The 26754-nt window shown below is 36.7% G+C and overlaps 1 protein-coding gene across 1 annotated transcript; it reads left to right on the top strand.

Moving 5' to 3' along the window:
- The first annotated feature begins 3999 nt into the window (after nt 1-3999).
- LOC117339657 (homeobox protein Nkx-2.2-like) lies at nt 4000-20351 on the top strand. The gene is made up of 2 exons (XM_033901371.1): nt 4000-4726; nt 17812-20351. The coding sequence occupies exons 1-2, from the start codon at nt 4135-4137 to the stop codon at nt 18354-18356; spliced, it is 1137 nt and encodes a 378-aa protein (XP_033757262.1). The 5' UTR covers nt 4000-4134; the 3' UTR covers nt 18357-20351.
- Nucleotides 20352-26754: the final 6403 nt, after the last annotated feature.

Below are 26754 nucleotides of genomic sequence, written 5' to 3'. Positions count from 1 at the left end.
GCTGCAAAATGTTAGTTCAATGTTGGATTTCTTATATATAATCTATAATTATGTTGGCACATTAGTCCATATCAGTGTATTGATACCACAAAATGCATTTGTTAATCTTTACTTACGATGATCCGTACATATGTGATAACATGTTTATCAAGGCTTTCAAATCACACTACAATGCTCTACGTTGATAACGTTTAGTAAATATTCCATTTTCACTTTTTGTACGTAATAAACTAAGTGACTAAGTAAACTAATAAATCCTGTATATATCATAACGGCACACAAACATGAAGTATAGCCCGAAAACTTTATACCTAGACAACACGTCAAAAGATGATACTGTACCCTAACATCACGTCAAAAGATGATACTGTACCCTAACATCACGTCAAAAGATGATACTGTACCCTAACAACACGTCAAACGTTAATACTGTACCATAACAACACGTCAAATGTTAATACTGTACCATAACAACACGTCAAACGTTAATACTGTACCATAACAACACGTCAAACGTTTATACTGTACCATAACAACACGTCAAACGTTGATACTGTACCATAACAACACGCCAAAAGTTAATACTGTACCATAACACGTCAAAAGATAATACTGTACCATAACAACACGTCAAAAGATAATACTGTACCATAGCAACACGTCAAACGTTAATACTGTACCATAACAACACGTCAAACGTTTATACTGTACCATAACAACACGTCAAATGTTAATACTGTACCATAGCAACACGTCAAACGTTAATACTGTACCATAACAACACGTCAAAAGTTAATACTGTACCATAACAACACGTCAAACGTTTATACTGTACCATAACAACACGTCAAAAGTTAATACTGTACCATAACAACACGTCAAAAGTTAATACTGTACCATAACAACACGTCAAAATACTAATGTACCTTACCAACATGTAACAAATAATGTACTCTAATAACATGTCAAAAAATAATGTATTCTACCAACATGTCAAAAAAAATGTTCTCTACCAATATTCAAAATAATATTGCACCCTACTAACATGTAGAACAGTATTGTACCTTACCAACATGTCAAAAGAATATACTCTATCAGCCTGTAAAAAATAATGTACTCTCTCAACATGTCAAAAATATGAACACTACCAACATCCAAAAAAATATTGCACCCTACCAACATGTAAAATAATATTGAGATTACATATACACTAAATAATAATGTATCCTACCGACATGAACAATAAAAATGTACTCTACCAACATCCAAAATAATAATGTACCCTACCAACATGTTAAATAATATTTTTGTACCCTACCAACATGCAAAATAATATTGTAGCCTACCAACATGCAAAATGATAATATACCCTGCCAACAGGCAAAATGATAATGTAATCTACCAACATGCAAAACAATAAAATACCCTAGCACAGGCAAAATAATAATGTACCCTATCAACATGTCAAATTATGATGTTCTCTACCAACATGCAAAAGAATCAAATAAATCTATATCCTAACGACATGTAAGATAATAAAATAATCTCGTTCACAACACACCAAATAATACAAATGTACTATTACATTTTACTACATGAATTAATTTCAGAAATGTACCGTTACATCATGCTATAAACAAAAATGTAGGATAACATCATGCTTTATACAAAATGATAGACAAGTACCGAAACATCATTTTATATACAAAATGATAAAAATGAACCGTTACATGATACAACTTACAAAATCAAAGAAATGTAACGTTACAGTATACATCATACAATACAAAAAAAATGTAGCGTTATATTATGTAACATACAAAATAACAAAAGTTTCCGTTACACCATACAAAATACCAAAAATGTAGCGTTACATTATGTAACATACAAAATAACAAAAGTTTCCGTTACACCATATAAAATACCAAAAATGTAGCGTTACATTATGTAACATACAAAATAACAAAAGTTTCCGTTACACCATACAAAATAACAAAAACGTACCATTACATTATGTAACATACAAAATAACAAAAACGTACCATTACATTATGTAACATACAAAATAACAAAAACGTACCATTACATTATAAAACATACAACATAGTTATAATATATTGCAAACGTCACTGATGAAACAAAACGCTGGATTATGATAGCGTGTCGCGCAGATCTAAATATAATAAATTAACCAAGTTAAGTGTACCTCCCAGCCATACCATTATCTATCGCGTTCGGACTTCCTTCCTCATATCAGGTTTCAATTTCACAGTTTTACGATGCAATAATTATCTGGCTTTGTTATCTGAATTTATATATAGGTATCCATGCCATGCAACATTAGAATAACTTCATTATAACTGTTGTCAATTATCAATTTTATGAAAACGTTAAAAAAATGTATAAGTAATATCTTATCATAAGTAATTATAGATTTTCACATCAAATAAAACACATTGGGTAAGACAAAGCATCCATAGGTGTTAGATTGAGAGAGAGAAAATCGTGAGAAAATAATTTTCTGAAATATCTATCAATGATAATATCACTTACAGGCGAAATTTAGGACTTTGTACCACAATTGCTAAATGATACCTGGTAAAACACAATAGTCGTCGTGCTTTCGCCAGAATTAATTATACTTGAACATGGTCTTACTTAGTGATAGAATATTTACTATTATATGTGCAGGGCATGGAGGCGATATCTGTAGTTTTTTCTCCAGATACAAGTAAGCGAATCCAGAACATTAACAAATTGTCATGTGTGGTTTTAAACACATGTAGCATAGAAAACACATGACGTGACATTTTGACACATATTTCATTTAAGCCATACAGATGTAGCACGTTCTTATGGAACTCGAATGCAGTTGACACCACACTTATCCCCAAAGATTGATAAAGAATACCGGTAGATACTGAGAGTCCTATTACACTAGTAGTCTAGGTATAGGAACAATTCCTTTAACGTTTCACGTAGGTCTCTATATCGGCAGTTTGGGTATCTGACAAGACCTTTCTGATTAGGAGTTTTGTGTATATAGCAATGATACGTTACAAGATAGTGGCTGACATAGGAGAAAACAGAAAGTCGGGCTATTGGGAAGTCGGGATACGGCATTGTTAATGTTACGGCTGCCATGCTTCGATAAAATTAAACCTGGGAGATGGAAACGAGGATCTGCGACGACAGACGGCCTATACGTTGTTGTGTTTTGGGTAAACTGTTCTGTGACTTGCCGCCAAGCAGTACAGTGGCTGGCTAGCGAGAGAATAATACGATGAAGTTTGAGACAAACCACCCATAGCTCGCGGGCGGTAAACGAGAGAAAAATGCCCCCATTTACAGTGTAATCTACAACTTGTATCCAGTTATATACAGAAAGATGTCATTTGGAGGAATAGAAATCCTTCACATTCTTTATAGCGAAAGCAATGTACACAGTAAAAGCAATATATCTTTTTCGAATTAATCAGCAGTAAAACACTCCAGATTTTTGTAGAAGTAATCATTTCATTTAAAAAACAAAAGAGCTGAACACCACTGAATAATACAATTAGCTTAAAATAAAAACTGATATACTAATATTATGAGAAATAATATATAAATTCAAATATAATTGCGGCAATTAACATCACTGCAAAAGTTAGTAGATTTGATGTCCGAGAATTTTCAAAATGTATGCAATGCATATTTCAATATTTCTGATAATACAGTGAAAGTAAAACCAAAACAAAAAGGTCAAGTGGGGATTTTGAAGAAATAATTTATCAGCAATTATTTAAGACTATACTGGCTCTGTATCTATATACGTGTTTGTAAAGCAGCCCTACACATGACTGTAAGGGAAGGTTCCTTCCTGTAACTTTCAGCAGGAAATCCCTGTGTCCCGTGATACGAGGCCGGCGCGGTGATTGGCCGAGACGGATACAGACTGTGGGGTTTCAGCAGAGAGCGACGGCCCTATACTGACGACTATATCAGCATGAGCCCGTCAATATAACCGAATACCCCTGGCTGAAGTGTTAATGTCACCGTCCTCAAGAGGAGTAGAGTACAGGCGAGTAAGTGGTTGAGAAACATCACAACACTTGTAGTCATCAGAAATAGTGGTACAACTTGATATAGAAGATGAATTTTAACCATCCTCTATCAACACCTTTTTCTGTAAGAGACATTTTGGGAAACTGGACAGAACATTGTGCTTTAGATTATCCTAACAATATGAATTTTATGGCTGGAAATGGACACTGTTTGGACATGACAGGTAATAACAGGGTAGGTGACCAGATAGGCTTTGGTAATAACTCTTCATGCCTATATGGCAGTACACCATCGCCAAGTGGTACACCAATGCAACAACCTACCTACACAACATTGTCGTGTAGTCCACCAACTGTGTCCTCCATGGGAATGACACTTCACACAAATCCTCAGACGTCTCCTCTCCGGTCGGACCAGATTATACCTGGGGGTAACCACAATCACACCCAGGCTGGACCCCAGGCTTCGGGGCAGGCCCCACCTGGCCACGGAGGGGTGACCGACAACACAAACACCAGCTCAACAAAGATGGAACACGACATCACACAGACCGGAGCTACGTCCTTACCTGCGACAAACATGATGGAACAAACTCAGCATCACCATACCATCCACCAGACATCCCATACCGTAACTCCAAAACGCGAAGAAGATGATATCATTGAAATGGTTGAAAAGCGTGAGTATTCTACTTTTAAGTGGAGATATTGTAAGTGGTAGGAATAGTGTCTCGTTCATGAGGGTAATCAAGTGACTCTTCATGCCGTGTGTACATACATCGATCGGGGCACATCACTGCTCTTACTTTGAGGTACTCGAACATTTTAGTATTCTGCACTATCGATAAGAGATTACAAGAGGGTACACTCAACGTTCTATACAACTAAATTAAACCCGTTTTTCGATAGAGTGCTTACTTTTTCGTCTATGGCATGTTTAAAGATTATATCAACACCAATTCCATCCCCATCAATCGTATACAGATCGGCTCATTGTGTTTGTCCTAATAAATATTTTAGGATTTCTTGTTTAAACCTCTTCTAGTTTGACATCTTCAATTATGTTTTAGAAATCTGGATGGATACAAATGTACATGTTGTTTTTCTTAAATAGAGTACGCAACTTTGAGACACGCCTTCGTTGAGGTTTTACTTTATTCCAATGCATATAAATGAAGTTGTCTTTTAAATGAAAACCTGCTTTGATTACAAATTATTTGTAGTTCCTAATATTTTCCAAGATAAAAGATAATGTATTTTAGTAACTCCGTTGACTATCAAATATTTGTCTTCTTCCAAATATCTACAGCCGTGATATAGTAGGGTGAGGGTATCGCTCAGCATATATAATGTCATCTCTCATTCATGTTATCACAAATTTTACATTTTTATTTAACGCTACGACATTTAACACACTTTAACTGAAGTAGTGCTGACACATGCCACACATATATTTATAAAGAATTAAAATACTTACTAAAGCATGGGACATGTTGACTTAAAGAATAGAGCTGGTTTTGCAAACACATTTGTCGTGTTTCCGTACTTAAAAATTAGTCCTAATACCTTCAATTAGTGGTTTATTTCATCTGGCACCACTGTGAACACACGGTAGTCGGTGGCCGTTCGCCTTCCTTTTGGTCTCAGCGGTCCCTCCAACATTTCACACACCCCGGAGTATATCGCCTGCTGTGATTTTGAATAAATAACTAAAAGAGACATGATTCTGAACGCTGGAACGACTTCATTTTAACCAAGATAATGGTTCTGACACTGAACTATATGTTTCTTTATAAGAAATATGTCCTAAATTCGTTTAAATATAGTGGAAGGATGTCCGTTAATTATCTGGTTATTCTGCAGACAATTTCGGTAAGACGAGTTAGGATAAAGTTGGGGAATTTATAATTCAGATAAGCTTAGAAAGATTCAGCACTAGATAAATGGCATTTATAAACGCCGGGCAAAAAATCAGAGAAAAAAACGTTGGTCTAAGAAAAACAGTTTCCTGCGTATAGCATGCGTATCACTAGCCAAAAAATATATTAAGGCCGATATGTTGAGGAATACAAAAAAAAATGTTTAAATACGTATTAAATGATAACAGTGAAAAACTACACACCGAGTTCGGTATATTTTTCAATTGTTAAGAAGATAATTTACTTTCGTCATTTAAAGAGCATGTGATGTAGCAATACTCCTGTAATCTGTACGACACGCGAGTTTAATTAATGCTTAACTTCAATAGTCTTACTCCTGTTCTTAAGGCCCACTGACAAGTCATCAAAATAACAATAGGACAATTTAATCAAAACAGGATTATAGTAATATATCCAATATATGTAACACGCAGTACATCAACATTGGGCTGAATTACTCTTCCTAGTCCTCACGCTCGGAAGTGTGTACCTGATCGTCAAGTCCCTTTCTCTTTTATCTTAAAATTCCACTTAAACAAGCTTTGTACTTATACCATCAATGAAGTACTTATAATTGTTGCTCGCGGTCAATTGTATCACATCATCACACTTGAAAGTACTTTACAAATTACATTTTGACGAAAGTACTTTATCTAAAATTGAACTTTCAAGTGTTTTAATTAGTATTTCAATAACATCATCGAGATTATCCATCGTTATCTAATATATTATGTTTCATCATGTCCGTAAATTAGAAATAAAACACGGAAGGAAGGAATTCATCATCTCATCTCATTTATTGAAATGACTGCATTGCCTTTAAGTGGTACAATACGTTAGATGGGATATTTAAATCAATTTATTTACCCCCATATGTATATGAAAATATATTTGTTCCGTTTGAAATCTAACTGAAACTACTTATTATTCTACATTAAATGCTTCCTGGTGCCGAATCGAAACATAACCAATATTTCCGTCCATTGTTTTATTATCGTTAAAATGCCCTTACAACCATAACCGTTTATCATTAAACTACATGTATCTATCGCGCTCGCATTGTATTCCATGACAGATAGAGTTTCGGTAAAGTAGAAATAAAACCAACTCAATAGAATACAAACAAAAACGAAAAGACAGATTTATTTTTCGAAGACAAACTAAACAAAATCATTTTGTCGATTGTAAATAGAAATAAACTGTTTTTTAAGTTACAAATTATTCGTAGCTCCTAATCTACAAAACACAACAAAACATTGCCGATATACTAATACTGTTTAGAGAGTATCCCCGTGTGACTACGTGTTGACCGACCTTTGACCCGCTGACTAGGCCCAAGCCGCCGGATACGATAGAGAGGAAGTGCCCATTGCACTCTAGGTTCGCGGGATAAACTGTGTGTTTTTCGGAAATCTGGCCTGACCCGTGATACACCAACGCTTAGAGTATCAGGATCAAACCGGGGAAACCTAAACCTATACCAGGAAACGTCTCATAACTCGTCTCAATTTATCATAATGTATATAAAGTAGTAATTGCTGTAGATTGTTTATACACTGCTCTTTCAGTCGTATTAGAGTGACAGTTCCTAAAACAATCAAATTGTATTATAACCGTTATTCCAGTAGGACGGGACACCCTGCCTGGTGTCGTTGTATCTTTTATTTGGTAAATAATCTGCCTTTCATTTAATATGTACCTTAAGGGACTTACAGTTGTATGTTTTACACACGTCTTTCTAGTTGTATCTATAACGAAATGCTATTATCTTCTCTTTAATGAAAACAAATACCGTACATTATATTGTATGTTCTGAATCTTTTTCGAATTAAACAAATCTAAATGTAGTTGACAGAAATCAGACACGTAAACAGGTAGTACATCATCCGTTCTTACTACAATAGAAATAATCATATTAACTTAAGAACAAAAAACATACCAATTACAATATAAATACTCATATTAACTTAAGAACAAAACATACCAATTACAATAGAAATACTCATATTAACTTAAGAACAAAAAAACATACCAATTACAGTAGAAAGGGTTATATTTACTTAAGAACAAAAAACATACCAATTACAATAGAAATAATCATATTAACTTAAGAACAAAAAAACATACCAATTACAATAGAAAGGGTTATATTTACTTAAGAACAAAAAACATACCAATTACAATAGAAAGGGTTATATTAACTTAAGAACAAAAAACATACCAATTACAATAGAAATACTCATATTAACTTAAGAACAAAAAAAACATACCAATTACAATAGAAATACTCATATTAACTTAAGAACAAAAAAACATACCACTTACAATAGAAATGATCCTATTTACTTAAGAACAAAAAACATACCAATTACAATAGAAATACTCATATTTACTTAAGAACAAAAAAACATACCAACTACAAAAGAAATGATTATATTTACTTATAAACAAAAAATACCAGCTATCAATTTAAACTACAATAGAAACGATTATATTTACTTAAGAATAAAAAACATACCGGCTATCAGTTTTAACTATAGTAGAAATTATGATATGTACTTAAAAATAAAAAATAAACCATACAAGTTATCAAGTCTAGCTATAACAGAAATGATTATATTCACTTAAGAACAAAAAATGCCTGTGCACCATGTGTACTAAATACAAAAGGAATGATATCTTTCATTTAAGAACAAAAACAAATATGTTAATCGTTAGTTCAAATTACAAATCACCGATTGTAGTCTTTAAAGATTTAAGAAATATACCACCCATCTATAACAAGTATAGAAGGTGTTATTGTATTATCTACAATAGATATGTTTGTATTTGGTTAAAGAACAATATCAAAGAATGCCAACTACCTAAAATAACAACCAACAAAATGGGTCATTGTTTTCATTAAAGAACAAACGACATATTCAAATCATCTGTTTTCTATTATAGAAAAAGTTGTATTTGTTAATGTCAAAAATTGTACTTGTCATCAGGTAGAGAATTAAATATTTGTTTAGAATGCAATAGTTGGACAAATCTTACACAACAAACTCCAACAACTCATTGAAATGGTGGTCAGTACGCCTGGAAATAGCATTGCTCATATCAGAGACATATATCTCTGCTCATATATATAGGATATTTCAACATTTCATCGTTTACTTGTCACGAGACGGACATAACTACATACATAAAGTGCATAAATTATATAATTTGGAAATTATACTACTTTGAAATATTGTTGCTAAAAGCTACCTGTTAAGATCGTAGCTTGCTTGTTCGTGATTCTCCAGACATTATACTGTACACATTCAAATGTGACGAGTGGTAAGATCTGGAGATACCTAGCAAGAAAATCCTTTTATCGCACCATTCTCCCAGTAAACTTCATTCAAATCACTGCAGGGGGCCAACTTGTATCCCACCGTAGCCACCAAATGTAAGCGGCAATGCTAAGCCTATGTGAGGACCCTAATCCTTGGTTCAAAGGGATCCCAAGTATAGGGTTATGGCGGCACAGAGCTGGTGATCGGGTCGAGAGAAGCGAAAACGAAAGTCCGGAGATATATATCGTTGGCACAGCTCTGCTTACTAATTAGTCCTTGTACCAATTTGTGGAGTAATATTCTTATAGTTATTTATTTAATTTGATTTCGTCTACAATTTCTTACCCGTTAGATGTAGACGACTGGCTGAAATAGGATAAAAGTTGAAGTGTTGGTAAAATTAGGACTCGGTTTTCGGGCATTATGATATCAAGTGTTTGGTGCTTGACATAATCTGTGCCTGTGTGTAGCCGGCTTGAGACTGTCAACTCGCTACCTCAGTAATCACGGGCTGACCGATTAGCTTCACTATTTGAAAAAACGTTTAAATAAATCATAGCTTTCATTATATTGAGAGCAATGTGCCAGATACAATAAGTTCAAGCATAATGAAAGATCAATCTGTTTTGTTTTATTTTTCTTCATAAGTGTAAATTGCTATTAAATCAACGGCGTAAGATGCGATTTTTATAGTTTTCAATATTATGGACTTAATTTCACAATAGAGCGACGAGCGGTGACATATCCTCGACATTTTCTATAAATCCGTAAAATTATTAGCAAAAGCCAGAAATTAACAAAAAGTATATTTTTATTTCTGATTCTATATCGTATTTATAATCGCACAAATAAATACCGTTTTTGAAAATAGCACGATGGAATTTATCAATAATTGATTAATGAGTATAGTGTAAATGTGTTAACAAAATATTCTGTTGCTCACCATTCCAATTCAACAACTATTATATTGTTAAAAAAAATTATACGCGAAATAAATCTGAATCATGACGTTAAAAAGAAATCGCCATAGGCATGTTTAACTTTAACAGCAAAGCGGAAACTTTTATTAAAATGTATAAAGTTATCGCTACAATCTCCCAGCCCAGATGTTTAAATTTCGGATATATATCTCACATATGCAATTTCCTAAAGCGACTTCCTGTCAGGAACTCCATTTCATTCTCTGCAAGTTTTCAACACAGAATCATCTGGCATTTTCAATTTCATTCTATCCAGAATTTTGAGACACACGCAGTTTTCGTTACTGGGTTTGACTAATATTGTGTAACTCAAACAACAAGTTAGTGAGGGTTTTTTCCAATATGGACGCTGGTACGACTGAATCCAAGCAAATCCGTGTTCCTAGGATAGGAATTATTTAGATATCGGAAAATGAATAACAAGAATTCGGGATTTTTTTTTTATTTCGGTCCAATAGCTAGCTTTATAAAAGTTCTATGTATATTGGGAATAACAGCTGCCTTTATGAAATTTCTGCATATATTTGGTGCAATAGCTACCTTTATAAAATGTCTATAGGTAATTTGGACAATAGCTACTTTTATAAAGTTATATAAATACATTGGGGGTATACCTTTATGATATTTCTACAGATATTGGGGGCAATAGCTACTTTTATGATTTTTCTACAGATATTGCGGGCAATATAGCTACCCTCATAAAAGTTCTATATATATTGGAGGCAATAGCTAGCTTTATAAAAGTTCTGTATATACATGTATAGGGGGTTATAGCTGCCTGAATAAAAGTTTTATATGTATTGGAAGTTTTAGCTAGCTTTATATTTATATTATTGATATTGGAGGTAATAGCTACCTTTATAATAAGTTCTATATAGCTACTTCTCAATACATTGTGAATGAATGGCAACTAAACCACAACAGCAAATAGTTTTTAGTTATTTTTATTTATTTATTTGTTTTTTATTCAAAAATCTATTAGCGTAAAGATTAAGCTTGTTTTTAAAAATAGTTTGTTGTCATCTAAATTCTAGAACTTGTTGACAATCTAAACCAGCGCAATATGTATGTGATTTAGTTTGTATTTGTTGTTTATAATTAGGAAAAATAATCCAGATGGGTTGTATTGTCTTTGTTTTTATTTTCGGATAAAAGATATTTCGTTCATATTCACCGTATTACATCAAAACCGTGTTGTGAATATTGTTAACATTGCTTTGTAGTTTTAAATACAAGGATAAAACTGTGATATCATTATATGAAGTATGTTTTAGACATGGGCGACATTGCACGAAAGTAAATGAAATATTTCATATTTGACAATATAAAGTCCAGAGAGTGTTAAAAACAAACCGCTAAAATGATATGTAAGATGGGTGCATTATGAATTTAAAGTAATTATCATACAACTTTAACAGAAGATATAGAGCTTTGTAAATGACAATTAAAGCTGTATACAATTTTACATTCTTAATTGTCTCCCAAACCAAAAAGAAATTCCGACTGAATATATTTCAATCCTTTTTTCAAGATTATAAAATGTTTTCGTTTTGAGTTGTGTACTTTGTTTAGTGTATACTTCATCATACACCACTCTCCATTCATAGTTTATACATTTAATCTATGTTCCCTAAGGCTGATAAAATTTCAGAAAAAAAGAATCGTCAACTGTTTTTCATCAGAGGAAGGGGTCAGTCAGTTCGTTGGGTCTAAATATACGGCAATAAAATGTGTACCTCCCTGCTTGTTTCATATATCTGGCAGATTTCACGCTTCGTCGTCATTCCAAAAGGGCCGGAACCACATCACACGCTGGGCTTATTTATGAGTTATTGTATACCCTTGTGAAGTTGTGGACTTGTGTTCCGAGGAGTACCGAATGAGTACTGTTATTTGGGATATCTCTGGTATTTAGTTTGTATACAGTTACAGAGGCTGATAATCGTTACTCAACCATAGCATTAACATTGGTTATAGTGATGCGGGGGAGATGTTTTATACCGTATGTACAATGAGCAATCACTTTAACTATACCTCTCATCATTGAGAGTCTACCACTAAGTAAATATAAACATTCCGAATGAGACAGACCGTCTCCCCCTCCCAAATCTTTCCAGTATGAAGCCCTACCCCACAGGAGATATGGGGCCCGGGACAAACCCGGGTCACTGATAATGTGTACGTGTGTTTCAGATGCCAATGTAATTGTTTACAAACGGTGGCCTCTTTCATCGGAAGGAAAAGAACAAGATAAAAATAATTCCTTCATCCATCCGAGATGTTGGAAAATAATCTGACAAAGCACACCAAGAAATCTGTTTGATTGTTCTTGGGAGTCAATGAAATCGTAGAAGAATATCGAATAAGACGGGGGGGGGGGGGGATATAATTAGTTTGATATGTGTGACCAATTTTATTAAAAGCTTTTTATCTTTGTAGCATACATATTTTTAATGAATGATTCTTGTTTTTATCGTTTGCTTGTGTGTTAACTCCATTTTTACAGATATTTCACATTTTTTGTTTGTTTGCTTGGTTATGTTTTTTTTATTTATTTTTTTTTATTTTTTGTATTATTATTCGATTATCCTGTAGGGTATTTCAAACATTTTATTTTTTCATTGTTATATTTTAGATAACATTCCATTAATATTTTATTGGAAAAAGGTCAAAACGGAAACGAAAATAGTCATTACGCATTCACACTAATTGCTATGAACAATGCATTCCTATGGGTCAAATTTGATGTTTGCACACTTGTAAACAATGGTTTCGTTAGTAAAGTATTTAAGGATTTAATCCGATTTTTAACATATGTCTTTTTTATGTTTAAATCTGCAGCTGTAATTGCATCAGCTACATACTATTACTATTATATAGTTTCTTTGTAGCCAGTGCTAACGCCATTTCTGAAACAGACTAAGTCATTTGAATGTTTGAGGTATATGTTAGTTCTGAGTTTTATGAGGTGTGACAATAAACGTCAAAATGCAAGTTTATATTGTGTGTTAATCCAACTCTTCGGAAACAAAATAAATCAGTTATAGAAAGACAATGTGTAACTAACCTTATTTCATTGCCTTATTAAATTCTACTTATTTTTAATCTATTCACATTTTAATAGAATCTATTTTTAGCATTCCGAGAAAATCCTCTTATGTCCACAAAATAAAACTTCCGTCTATGAGGGATTAGCTGCGGACAGGTGTGTCGTATTTCCGGTACGTGCGCGAGGGATTGGGAAAACCTTTGGTCTTCCGGGATTAATTTCCTGAATCCCTGTCAGCGGTATAATTGGCATCTATACCGTGGACTCTAACTTATTTATAAACATTACGTGGATAAATCTTGTGTCAATATCTGTGGGGAAACAAAATGGCTGACAGTTGTTCCTCTATATACAAAGATATGTCATTTAATCTCTGAAGATATTCAGAGGTGATCATGAATATATGAGCAAACATATAACAGACAAATTATTTAGTAGATAATTTATTGAAGTATGAATGGAATGACCCTAGAAATATTTATTATAATCTAATTTATGCAAATTTTATATCTATAAATTGTTTTATCAGTTTACGATAAATAAATAATTATCTATATCTACATGTAAAATTTGATGTATTGTTCGTAATTCATTCAACACGTCCTTGTTCAATTTCCCCAAACATATCATATTATGTACGACATGTGAATGTCATTTTCTCTTATAACGACACCTTCCGGTTCACTGTAAGCGTTGCCCATACCCTCAATGTTCCACGTAGAGTCGAATAGTCAAAAGTGTTTCTAATTAATACTACGGAAATATAGACACCATGGTTAATCAACAGCCACTTAATTTTAATAAAGAAATGACATTCCGGGACCATTAGTACATCCGTGTAGCTGGAGACACGGGGTTAGCGATAGACTGCCCTATCCTGGGTGTCTACACGGAGAGAAACAAAACTATAAAGAGAGTGCTCGTATGTACGACCAATTACTGCTCCACGGTCTTACAGTTGGTTCTAATAACCACGAAAAACGCCCCACTGTTGATTCTTGTAATGGTAAAGTCGTCTGTAAACCACATAGCACTCGCAGTGATCCGCAGTGTCGGCCGTCCGTTTGACCAATGGTCGCCTCCTCCGTTAGTTCATCGTCAGTCTGTCTATCAGTCCGTCCGTCCGTTCGTCCGGCCGTCCTGTTTACAAGTCTGACTCTCTGTTTAGGATTCCCTAGCATAGATAAGGTTCTACATGTAAATATTTATATGTGGTTGAATGGTTTGCCGTCTGTCCGAATGGTCAGTGGTCAGTTGGTTATACCTATACCCGAGTTACTTATTGAACCTTTTTAAAATAAAAATGTAAGAAGGAAAAAATGCACAATTTCAAGTAATCTTCGTAATACGCGGAATAAATGCATGCGATGAGCCGTTGTCGCCGTTGAAGTTAGACTGACAAATCGCAGACCACATAAAGCACTGCCTGACCTTGATATGACCTTATGTGAAACATGATTCAAAATGGGCATGTAACTACCCCTCCAAACTGCTAGATTCGGGGCGACCCGATAACAGACGTGTGAGAGAAAGTCCGATCGGGCAGTCAAACAGAGCACGTATCTGTTTATTTACCAAATGAACCGCACAAGGAGTCAAACCTGTGTGTATTCAGTTTACTGAGCTATAGCGAATAAACATTGTCAACATAAAAATGTTCCGGGATTTTTTTCATACCGTGGATACGAAACCACACACTACGAAAATAAAAAGACAGGTCTGAAATATCTGAAGGCTACTCGTTCTTTTTCTAGATTTCTAATTTTCTTAGTGTATGCCAATATCATGAGATTACTGCACTGCTTGGCACATTAATAATAACGATTTTTAGCTTCATATTAAATGTTTTGGAAGAAAACTATGGATCCAGGGGGGAATTTTAAATTATAAATGTCCTTTTTAATTCATACTAACTAATTCTGGTCAAAATTATTGTTAAATTTTATTTCATATTTCTAAGTGAGGAAACCTCAAACCCATTAGTATTTGAATATACAAATTATATACCTATATCACTCTGATCAATAGAAAGACTGTAGTTATGGGGGTATTATTTAAAGAACGATAACTTCGTCTTTCTATACCGGGGGTTTGGTCCGTGACTTGGTCATTCTATATCGGGAGTTTGGTCCGTGACTTGGTCATTCTATATCGGGAGTTTGGTCCGTGACTTGGTCACTCTATACCGAGGGTGTGGTCCGTGACTTAGTCACTCTATACCGGGAGTTTGGTCCGTGACTTGGTCGGTCTATACCGGGAGTTTGGTCCGTGACTTGGTCGGTCTATACCGGGGGTGTGGTCCGTGACTTGGTCACTCTATACTGGGAGTTTGGTCCGTGACTTGGTCACTCTATACCGAGGGTGTGGTCCGTGACTTGGTCACTCTATACCGGGAGTTTGGTCCGTGACTTGGTCGGTCTATACCGGGGGTGTGGTCCGTCACTTGGTCACTCTATACTGGGAGTTTTTGTCCGTGACTTGGTCACTCTATACCGAGGGTGTGGTCCGTGACTTGGTCACTCTATACCGGGAGTTTGGTCCGTGACTTGGTCACTCTATGCCGGGGTTGGTCCGTGACTTGGTCGTTCTATGCCGGAGCTGGTCCGTGACTTGGTCGTTCTATACCGGGAGTGTGGTCCGTGACTTGGTAACTATGCCGGGGGTGGTCCGTGACTTGGTAACTCTATACCGGGGGTTTGGTCCGTGACTTGGTCACTCTATACCGGGAGTTTGGTCCGTGACTTGGTAACTCTATACCGTGAGTTTGGTCCGTGACTTAATCGTTCTATACCGGGAGTGTGGTCCATGACTTGGTCGTTCTATGCCGGGGTTGGTCCGTGACTTGGTCGTTCTATACCGGGGGTGTGGTCCGTGACTTGGTCGTTCTATGCCGGGGTTGGTCCGTGACTTGGTCGTTCTATGCCGGGTTTAGTCCGTGACTTGGTCGTTCTATGCCGGGGTTGGTCCGTGACTTGGTCGTTCTATACCGGGGTTGGTCCGTGACTTGGTCGTTCTATGCCGGGGGTGTGATCCGTGACTTGGTCGTTCTATGCCGGGGTTGGTCCGTGACTTGGTCGTTCTATGCCGGGGTTGGTCCGTGACTTGGTCGTTCTATACCGGGGTTGGTCCGTGACTTGGTCGTTCTATGCCGGGGGTGTGATCCGTGACTTGGTCGTTCTATGCCAGGGTTGGTCCGTGACTTGGTCGTTCTATGCCGGGGTTGGTCCGTGACTTGGTCGTTCTATGCCGGGGTTGGTCCGTGACTTGGTCGTTCTATACCGGGGGTTTGGTCCGTGACTTGGTCGTTCTATGCCGGGGATGGTCCGTGACTTGGTCGGTCTATACTGGGAGTGTGGTCCGTGACTTGGTCGTTCTATACCGGGGATGGTCCGTGACTTGGTCGTTCTATACCGGGGTTGGTCCGTGACTTGGTCGTTCTATACCGGGGTTGGTCCGTGACTTGGTCGTTCTATGCCGGGGGTGTGATCCGTGACTTGGTCGTTCTATGCCAGGGTTGGTCCGTGACTTGGTCGTTCTATGCCGGGGATGGTCCGTGACTTGGTCGTGCTATGCCGGGTTTAGTCCGTGACTTGGTCACTCTATATCGGGAGTTTGGTCCGTGACTTGGTCGTTCTATACCGGGAGTGTGGTCCATGACTGATGCTGACTTTATGTACATACATATATATCCGTCCGTGTTCTAACATCAATATCTCATGAATCTTGACATCAGTAAAAAGTGCGCAGCTCTGAAACTGATATCGCCACACACACAGCTGTACCATTTCCCTCTCAATAACAAATATGTGTAGTATACAATAATTCTGCTAATACGATAAAACTACAAACGACATTCCATTCTAAAATATCAACTTTATTACGAGACTCGGATAAACGGATTGTCTGGGTTTCCCCGAGCAAGTTCTAATAATACGGTTGGCTGTTTATGTACGTACAACACACCAATTAAACTGGCTGCAGGGGACAACCGGAATAGACTCCTTAAACATGCACTTAACAATGTTCTAGTTTAATTACAACACTTGATCATTATTCAAAAGGAACTGGTACAATTATTGTATCTTTTAATTTAATTTTCCGTTTCTATTTCATTTAATATCCCTTCGTGAATTTGGTTATGTTAACCTCGTCCACCAAGAAATGAATTCCTTACAGAGCTGTATTTGACTGTCCTTACAAACTTGTATGACACGTTCCACCCACTCGCTTTCTTACAATGTCTGCTGATGCGGTATGACTAAACAATTAATATTAGCTGTTTCACGTTGATATGAGGAAACACTAGTCCCCTATCTAAAATCAGCTGGTATTTTACATAGTCACTCTTGAGGTATGATATGACGTAACAGCTGATATAGTACTGTAACTCTCTCACAACCACGTGTTGTTATGAGAAATGTAAACCTTCAAACTTAAACATTAAACACATCTGGGTATTCACACATACTATAACTTTATTTTATATAATTTCAGATAAACCAAGTATCCTGAACGATTCCAGAGGCGATAATGAGAAAGAAAAGACTTCCAAAGACAAGCAAGGAGAATGCCATCTAATGAAACAGCGACAAAAACGAAAACCCAGAGTACTATTTTCTCAAGCGCAAGTTTACGAGTTAGAAAGAAGATTTAAACAACAACGATATTTATCCGCACCGGAAAGAGAACAATTAGCCAACATTCTAAAATTAACTTCAACACAAGTTAAAATATGGTTCCAAAATAGAAGATACAAATGTAAGCGTCAGCGACAGGATAAAAATGTGGAGATGGTCAGCATGCAGCCGGGACCTCCCCGTCGGGTCCATGTTCCTGTCTTGGTTAGGGACGGCAAGCCCTGTCAGAATGTCACACAACCCTACTCCGCACCTTATAATGTCAACCCGTTCGCCTACTCAGCGCCCCCTTACGGCAACACTATGAACAATCACGTGTCAACCATGAACCCAATGAATCAAATTCAACAGAGTGGATACATTTCACAACAACAATTAAACCAAGGGATACGTGCCTGGTGACATTGATATACAATGGTCAGTTAGCTACAACTCGCGTGTTTCTGTAGCCTAGCAACAGGTGATGTCACCTGGAGATATGGTGACTCCGAGTGACATAGAAACATGGTGACTCTGATGTCACTTAAAAACGTGACGACCCTGCTGTCACATATAAACGTGGCGCCCTCGGGTCACAGACACACATGCATGGTGAGCCTTAGTTCACTTAAAAAGTGGAGATCCCGAGATCACCTAAAGACACGACGACTTTCAAAGGGCAACACACTTTTCCCTTTCCTGATTGGTGAAAATATAGTTATGCTCAAATTATACGGTATCGGCATCACAGAGACAATATAAAACAGATGCAACTTTGATCAAATAACATTGTAAACAATATTATTTCAATAATTTAATGTTTGTTTATAACTGTATAGTGACCAGTGATCAATGACCAGTGATTAATGGTCACATGACGATACAAGGAATGTAAATCAATATTATAATGGTCTCATAATTCATTACACCTGATCCGGTGTTCTATGTATGATTGATTTTGTTGTTAGAAATACGCAACGCTTAATTATTTTTGCATTTTGGAGAATTTGGAAGAAATATGTCTCAAATATTTTGATGTTTTCTTTTGATAATGCAAGCAATGAAGACACATCTTTGTATCTATTTAGAGAATGAATTTTGGGAAGTATCATGGTTTAAGTTTTAAGAGAAAAATCAAACAGAACGGGGGTAATTGCAGAGGATCGTTTGACAACCAAAAAAGACAACTCCAACGCCTACCCCAAATCTCCCATGTCATTTGAATTTTCCCTGATATCAGACACATTAATTGTACCGTTATGTTAATGCCTATTGTTTTAACTATGATGCTCTTGCTAATTTCTGTTTGATTTGAAATGACAGCAACTTATTAAAATAAATATTTTTTTATGAATTGGCATTTATCCAACATGACATTGTGGCGAGTGTTTAACAAAAACTGACAAAAGCCAAACAAACATTGTAGATAAGCGGCACCATCTGTAGTATTTCTGGCGTCAATATAATGTAAATGTTATCCATAATAAATCAGAATTCTAACGTCAATACGTAACGTTCTGTACCTACACGAATCATTACCATAAAGACAGTGGAAACCCTTGAGGGGCCACACAAACTGATTTTGATTCGAAAAGATTTGATCTGAAACCAAGTCACACTTTACAATAAGTATTTAATCATTTGTAATTATGCAATAGAAATAAACATCATAGCATTTAGATAACCCGTTTATAACAAACATATAGTATATTTGTTTGCTTCATCAGAGCAATGTAAATATATGCACTGATTTCAGTTTTACTCAGGAGAAAGTATCCCGCCGGCTATTTTTGTCGTGCTTTGTCTCGAACACATTCCTATGGTTTTTACCCAATCTCACTATTGTATGTTTGTATAACGCTATACAAATATTATTTTGTAAGTTTTAAGCTAGTAATATACATGATATTTAGGTTCTATCTCATAGGTGGAGAGAATCATGAAGAATGACTATTGTATGTGTATATCATACCATGTAATGTACCGAACATGTACAGCGTGACTCATCTGTTTGAATTTCTTTTTGTTTTTGCTTGAATTATAAATGTCTCTTGGGGTAGTTTATCAATTCTAATATAATATCTTAACAAATTGAAGGAAAAAAACGTTCCATTGTCTTCGATACGTAATGAAATATTACAATGTAAATGATTTTGGTCATCGTTCACCTACCTTGTTTTCTTACTGTGAAAACACCTTACGAGGACGTGATTGTTTATTTTATTTCGTGTGGATGTGATATCGCTGATAGAAATCGTTGTTGTATGTGTGCGTATGTGTGTGCGTTTGTGTGCGATATGTTACCCCATACCTGCCTTAACTGATTATTGTTGTAAAATATGTATGAGAGTATATACATCGTGCAGCAATGCATCGAAAGACTGGTCGGTAATAAAATTCATGGCGATTTAAAATATACCTTATCGTTTTCGTCTTGTTTAATTATGTAATTTACAGATCAGCCCATTAGCATTACAAACAATTTGGATTTCATTTCTCATGCACGAAGTCTTTCAACAAACAGATATCAAATTAGTTTTATATTATACATGTATAAAGCGGCCATGTACTATAATTCTGCTATTCACCAAATAATCGACAAGTTTCATGGCGTAATAGATAAGACAATTGCATTTTAACATTGCTGGGACACAACTAAAGATATACGTGAATAAGGATATATATTTACAACTTCGCAGAACATTGTTTACATTAAATCGAGCTAGTTGAGACAGGAAGTAGAAAATGGCCGACTAGATGACAGGTCATTGAATTGAAAAATAAAAACGGAAATGATGAGTGTGACAATATGTAAAGTACTAGTTAGAGATATACTGTCCTATACAGGCACTCCGAATTATTTGGCTCCAGCCCCAAACACACGAGCTGGACAACTATGATTTGTAATAATTACACATACCCATACCAAGACAACAGAACACGCCCTGTGTCACATGGGCTCTCTACGATAAAGCGAATCGTATTATTGTGATCATTAACTGATCTGTGCTTCCTCTACTGTGGTTTGTTTAACTCTGTTATTGTTCTCAATGGAACCTGACCTTAAATGATCCGAAACAAAGACACAAAATATATTAGCACCTTTCAAATAAACTGAGAGTCAGATACAGTAGAGTTAGATACAGCAGAGAGTTAGACACTGTGCAGTTAGATACAGTAGAGAGTTAGATACAGTAGAGAGTTAGATACAATAGAGTTAGATACAGTAGAGAGTTAGACAATGTAGAGAGTTAGATACAGTAGAGTTAGATACAATAGAGTTAGATACAGTAGAGAGATAGATACTGTAGAGTTAGATACAGTAGAGAGTTAGATACAGTAGAGAGTTAGATACAGTAGAGAGTTAGATACAGTAGAGAGTTAGATACAGTAGAGTTAGATACAGTAGAGAGTTAGACACTGTAGAGTTAGATACAGTAGAGAGTTAGATACAGTAGAGAGTTAGATACAATAGAGTTAGATACAGTAGAGAGTTAGACAATGTAGAGAGTTAGATACAGTAGAGAGTTAGATACAGTAGAGTTAGATACAGTAGAGAGTTTGATACAGTAGATAGTTAGATACAATAGAGTTAGATACAGTAGAGAGTTAGACAATGTAGAGAGTTAGATACAGTAGAGAGTTAGATACAGTAGAGAGAGTTAGATACAGTAGAGAGTTAGATACAGTAGAGTTAGATACAGTAGAGAGAGTTAGATACAGTAGAGAGTTAGATACAGTAGAGTTAGATACAGTAGAGAGTTAGATACAGTAGAAAGTTAGATACAGTAGAGAGTTAGACACAGTAGAGAGTTAGATACAGTAGATGGTTAGATGCAGTAGAGAGTTAGATACAGTAGAGAGTTAGATACAGTAGAGAGTTAGATACAGTAGAGAGTTAGATACAGTAGAGAGTTAGATACAGTAGAGTTAGATACAGTAGAGAGTTAGATACAGTAGAAAGTTAGATACAGTAGAGAGTTAGATACAGTAGAGAGTTAGATACAATAGAGAGTAAGATACAGTAGAGAGTTAGATACAGTAGAGAGTTAGATACAGTAGAGAGTTAGATACAGTAGAGATTTAGATACAATAGATAGTTCGATACAGTAGAGAGTACGATACAGTAGAGAGTTGGATACAGTAGAGTGCTAGATACAGTAGAGAGTTGGATACAGTAGAGAGTTGGATACAGTAGAGTGTTAGATACAGTAGATATTTAGATACAATAGATAGTTTGATACAGTAGAGAGTTAGATACAGTAGATAGTTAGATACAATCCAGCAAAAATGAATTGAACTGCATCATTTGGAAGTTTCGTTCTTGTAGGAAGGGCCTAAAGTATTGGTCAAAGGTGGCGACCCAACTTGAAATAAATTATATGAAATGTCAAAATCTGCTTAAAACCTTTAATATATAGGAATAAGGGATAAATCAAAAACATCATAAAGACAACAAATCCGGCTACAACAAGAAGGGCTAGATGACAAATCCCACAGGCATAATGAGCTGAGTATTTGTGTTGTGAATAAGTCGAGTAGATGTGATGTTGAGTTATACGGGTTAGTTCACATTGTATTTCTGTGATTAATTCCCTCAACTATACATGATTCTAACCAGGTAATACCATTCGTATGTACGCATAATATATATTTATATACCGAGAATTAACCATACAAACTAAAGATAAAAGATAGCATCGTTTAATCTGTTTGTACAAAAGCGCTCCAATAGGTCTACCCCAGAGTAAATAGTTTTCCATTACGGAGACAGAATGACGGGAGGAGGAAGCCGAGGAGGGGGACGAACCATCGTCATTATGTAGGGAGCATGGCCAGTACTGTGGAAATGGCCACGCCTGGTCTCTGTCAAACCAATATCAACCTTCCTTCTCTACATTCCGAGGTTAGTTCAGTAAATCGTGAATTGAATAAACATTTGATTTTACGTTAGCCTGCTAGATACTGGTAACGATCATGGGACCCCGTTACCGTGCCGAGATCATGGGACCCCGTTACCGTGTCGACCATACTGGTAACGATTATAGAACCCCGTTACCGTGTCGACCATACTGGTAACAATCATAGAACCCCGTTACCGTGTCGACAATACTGGTAACGATTATAGAACCCCGTTACCGTGTCGACCATACTGGTAACGATCATAGAACCCCGTTACCGTGTCGACCATACTGGTAACGATCGTAGAACCCCGTTACCGTGTCGACCATACTGGTAACGATCGTAGAACCCCGTTACCGTGTCGACCATACTGGTAACGATCGTAGAACCCCGTTACCGTGTCGACCATACTGGTAACAATCATAGAACCCCGTTACCGTGTCGACCATACTGGTAACGATTGTAGAACCCCGTTACCGTGTCGACCATACTGGTAACGATCATAGAACCCCGTTACCGTGTCGACCATACTGGTAACGATCATAGAACCCCGTTACCGTGTCGACCATACTGGTAACGATCATAGAACCCCGTTACCGTGTCGACCATACTGGTAACGATCATAGAACCCCGTTACCGTGTCGACCATACTGGTAACGATCATAGAACCCCGTTACCGTGTCGACCATACTGGTAACGATCATAGAACCCCGTTACCGTGTCGACCATACTGGTAACGATCATAGAACCCCGTTACCGTGTCTACCATACTGGTAACGATTGTAGAACCCCGTTACCATGTCGACCATACTGGTAACGATTATAGAACCCCGTTACCGTGTCTACCATACTGGTAACAATCATAGAACCCCGTTACCGTGTCGACCATACTGGTAACGATTATAGAACCCCGTCACCGTGTCGACCATACTGGTAACGATCATAGAACCCCGTTACCGTGTCGACCATACTGGTAACGATCATAGAACCCCGTTACCGTGTCGACCATACTGGTAACGATCATAGAACCCCGTTACCGTGTCGACCATACTGGTAACGATCGTAGAACCCCGTTACCGTGTCGACCATACTGGTAACGATTATAGAACCCCGTTATCGTGTCGACCATACTGGTAACGATTATAGAACCCCGTTACCGTGTCGACCATACTGTCGACCATACTGGTAACGATTATAGAACCCCGTTACCGTGTCGACCATACTGGTAACGATAATAGAACCCCGTTACCGTGTCGACCATACTGGTAACGATTATAGAACCCCGTCACCGTGTCGACCATACTGGTAACGATTGTAGAACCCCGTTACCGTGTCGACCATACTGGTAACGATTATAGAACCCCGTTACCGTGTCGACCATACTGGTAACGATCATAGAACCCCGTTACCGTGTCGACCATACTGGTAACGATTATAGAACCCCGTTACCGTGTCGACCATACTGGTAACGATTATAGAACCCCGTTACCGTGTCGACCATACTGGTAACGATTATAGAACCCCGTTATCGTGTCGACCATACTGGTAACGATTATAGAACCCCGTTACCGTGTCGACCATACTGGTAACGATAATAGAACCCGTTACCGTGTCTACCATACTGGTAACAATCATGGGACGCCGTTACCGTGTCGACCATACTGGTAACGATTATAGAACCCCGTTACCGTGTCGACCATACTGGTAACGATTATAGAACCCCGTTACCGTGTCGACCATACTGGTAACGATTGTAGAACCCCGTTACCGTGTCGACCATACTGGTAACGATTATAGAACCCCGTTACCGTGTCGACCATACTGGTAACGATTATAGAACCCCGTCACCGTGTCGACCATACTTGTAACGATTGTAGAACCCCGTTACCGTGTCGACCATACTGGTAACGATTGTAGAACCCCGTTACCGTGTCGACCATACTGTCGACCGTACTGGTAACGATTATAGAACCCAGTTACCGTGTCATTAAAACTTCAATTGATATAGAAAAAGAACTCTACATGAGTTAAATCATCCTCTTCACACAGAGTACAATAAAATGTACATCAACATTTTCATATAATAGTTACCAAACAGTTTCATTAATTAATTAATTAAAACAAAAAAATGGATAATTAACATTATTTGTATCAACTTTGTCACACATACAGTATCAACATTACTTGATGATAAATGTATTATTACTAAATGTAGTTACAAACAGTTAATGGATTAAAGATGATTGTGTTTACATAACATTGGTACAATATCATGTAATTCATATCGCATACGCACCATCCACACCAGCATTTTCATGCTATTACTCAGAATTATCGAGATTTTATATACTTTGAATCTATTTATAAAGATGTCATTTTATCCTAATTTTATCATTCAAAGATATGCTTCATGAACAACGAAAAGACCACACACATCGCACACACCCTTGTTACAACTCGAATACACTAGTTACAAACCGAATATTTCCGGAACTTTTATTCATATTCTATTCAGAACAATTAAACAGTTTTTCCACTCTAACACTATTGTCTATCATCATATTGTTATTTAGAAAGTTGTCACGCCACAATGACACGTCCTGTTCATTTTTAATAAATAGATCACTTTGAAAACGTGTCCAGCCATGCTATATAAATGATATATGTGAAAACATCCTATTCATATACTTAGTGCTATTTTTATAACCAATGATGCCCCAACCACACTCCTGACTCGCTGTGAAAAAAATCAGTCTGCATACCACGAATCATGACGCCCCTTTAGCTGTACTGTGTTAGATGTAGAAATATGAACATGTCAAATAGTAGTTTCCCATATTACCAGTATAAAGATTCCCCCCGGACTTCCACACACAGGCACGGGCACGGCCCGTCATCGGACAATCTAGGCACAGTGAAAGATGTAAGGTAAACATTAGCGCCCATACAACTTGAGGAATAACAGATCCCGTACCGTGAGTGGCAATTAATGGCCTCCAATAATGTTACAATACGCACTATCTGATAGCATTAACAGCCTCCGAATACCACTAACCTGCCCCTTACGTGTAACATGTACGTTATTTCATTATAATAACATTGTTATCAGAGCAGGTGACCAAGACAAAATTTAACACATGCATGGTGCCTGCCCTCTTTGTGTGAAGTACGGGGGATGCCATGTAAACTTTCATACACACTATTAGCACCTCGATTTGTAGAATGCATATCGCTACTTTCCATTTCTCGTAACGTACTAATTGGAACTGAGCCGTGTAACGAAATTTAACTTGTATTTTACTCGGATTTACATAGCCCGAGTTTCCTCTGGTCCAGACTACACCAGGCATGGTGTCAGGGCCAGAGGAAACTCGGGCTAGGATTTACACAGCGAGTGTCGACACTGATCAGACATGGTGTCAGGGCCAGAGGAAACTCGGGCTAGGATTTACACAGCGAGTGTCGACACTGAACCAGACAACGCTTACTCTTCCGTATCACACGGGTCGATATTCATGAATCCGTGCTCGATCCGACTTTAAATCTTTATAAACTAGCTTAACTCATGAAATAGCAGTTTAAAAGAAAAACATAAACATCTAAAATAATATCTCGCTTGAAGTCTTTCAGAAATTCCTTTAAATCATTAAAAATATATCAAATCAGATATTAGATTTATCACCAAACGTATTTGAGCCCGAGTACAAAATGTGTATTTAAGTATGATTACTGCGTTATGAATACGGACACAGGTTTTATTCTCAAAAAATGTATTTTTTCAATGATATCTATATAAAATCTATTGTTCATATTTATCATTTTATCGTTTTTATATTTGGAGTTACGATTTTGTTTACATTTTAGTATTTCCTGTCTATAGGACAATGGACACCCTTTAAAACTTGTATCCCTGTATATA

This window comes from Pecten maximus, chromosome 12 (assembly GCF_902652985.1).
Source record: "Pecten maximus chromosome 12, xPecMax1.1, whole genome shotgun sequence".
Classification (NCBI taxonomy): domain Eukaryota; kingdom Metazoa; phylum Mollusca; class Bivalvia; order Pectinida; family Pectinidae; genus Pecten; species Pecten maximus.
Note: the sequence above shows the minus strand (reverse complement) of the source record. Positions and strands in the feature narration are given on the sequence as shown.

Excerpts from the sequence above, each read along its gene's own strand:
- LOC117339657 (XM_033901371.1), top strand. The coding sequence starts at position 4,135 with ATGAATTTTAACCATCCTCTATCAACACCTTTTTCTGTAAGAGACATT. Across the intron at positions 4,727-17,811 it reads CATTGAAATGGTTGAAAAGC|ATAAACCAAGTATCCTGAAC; the intron begins GTGAGTATTCTA and ends ATATAATTTCAG.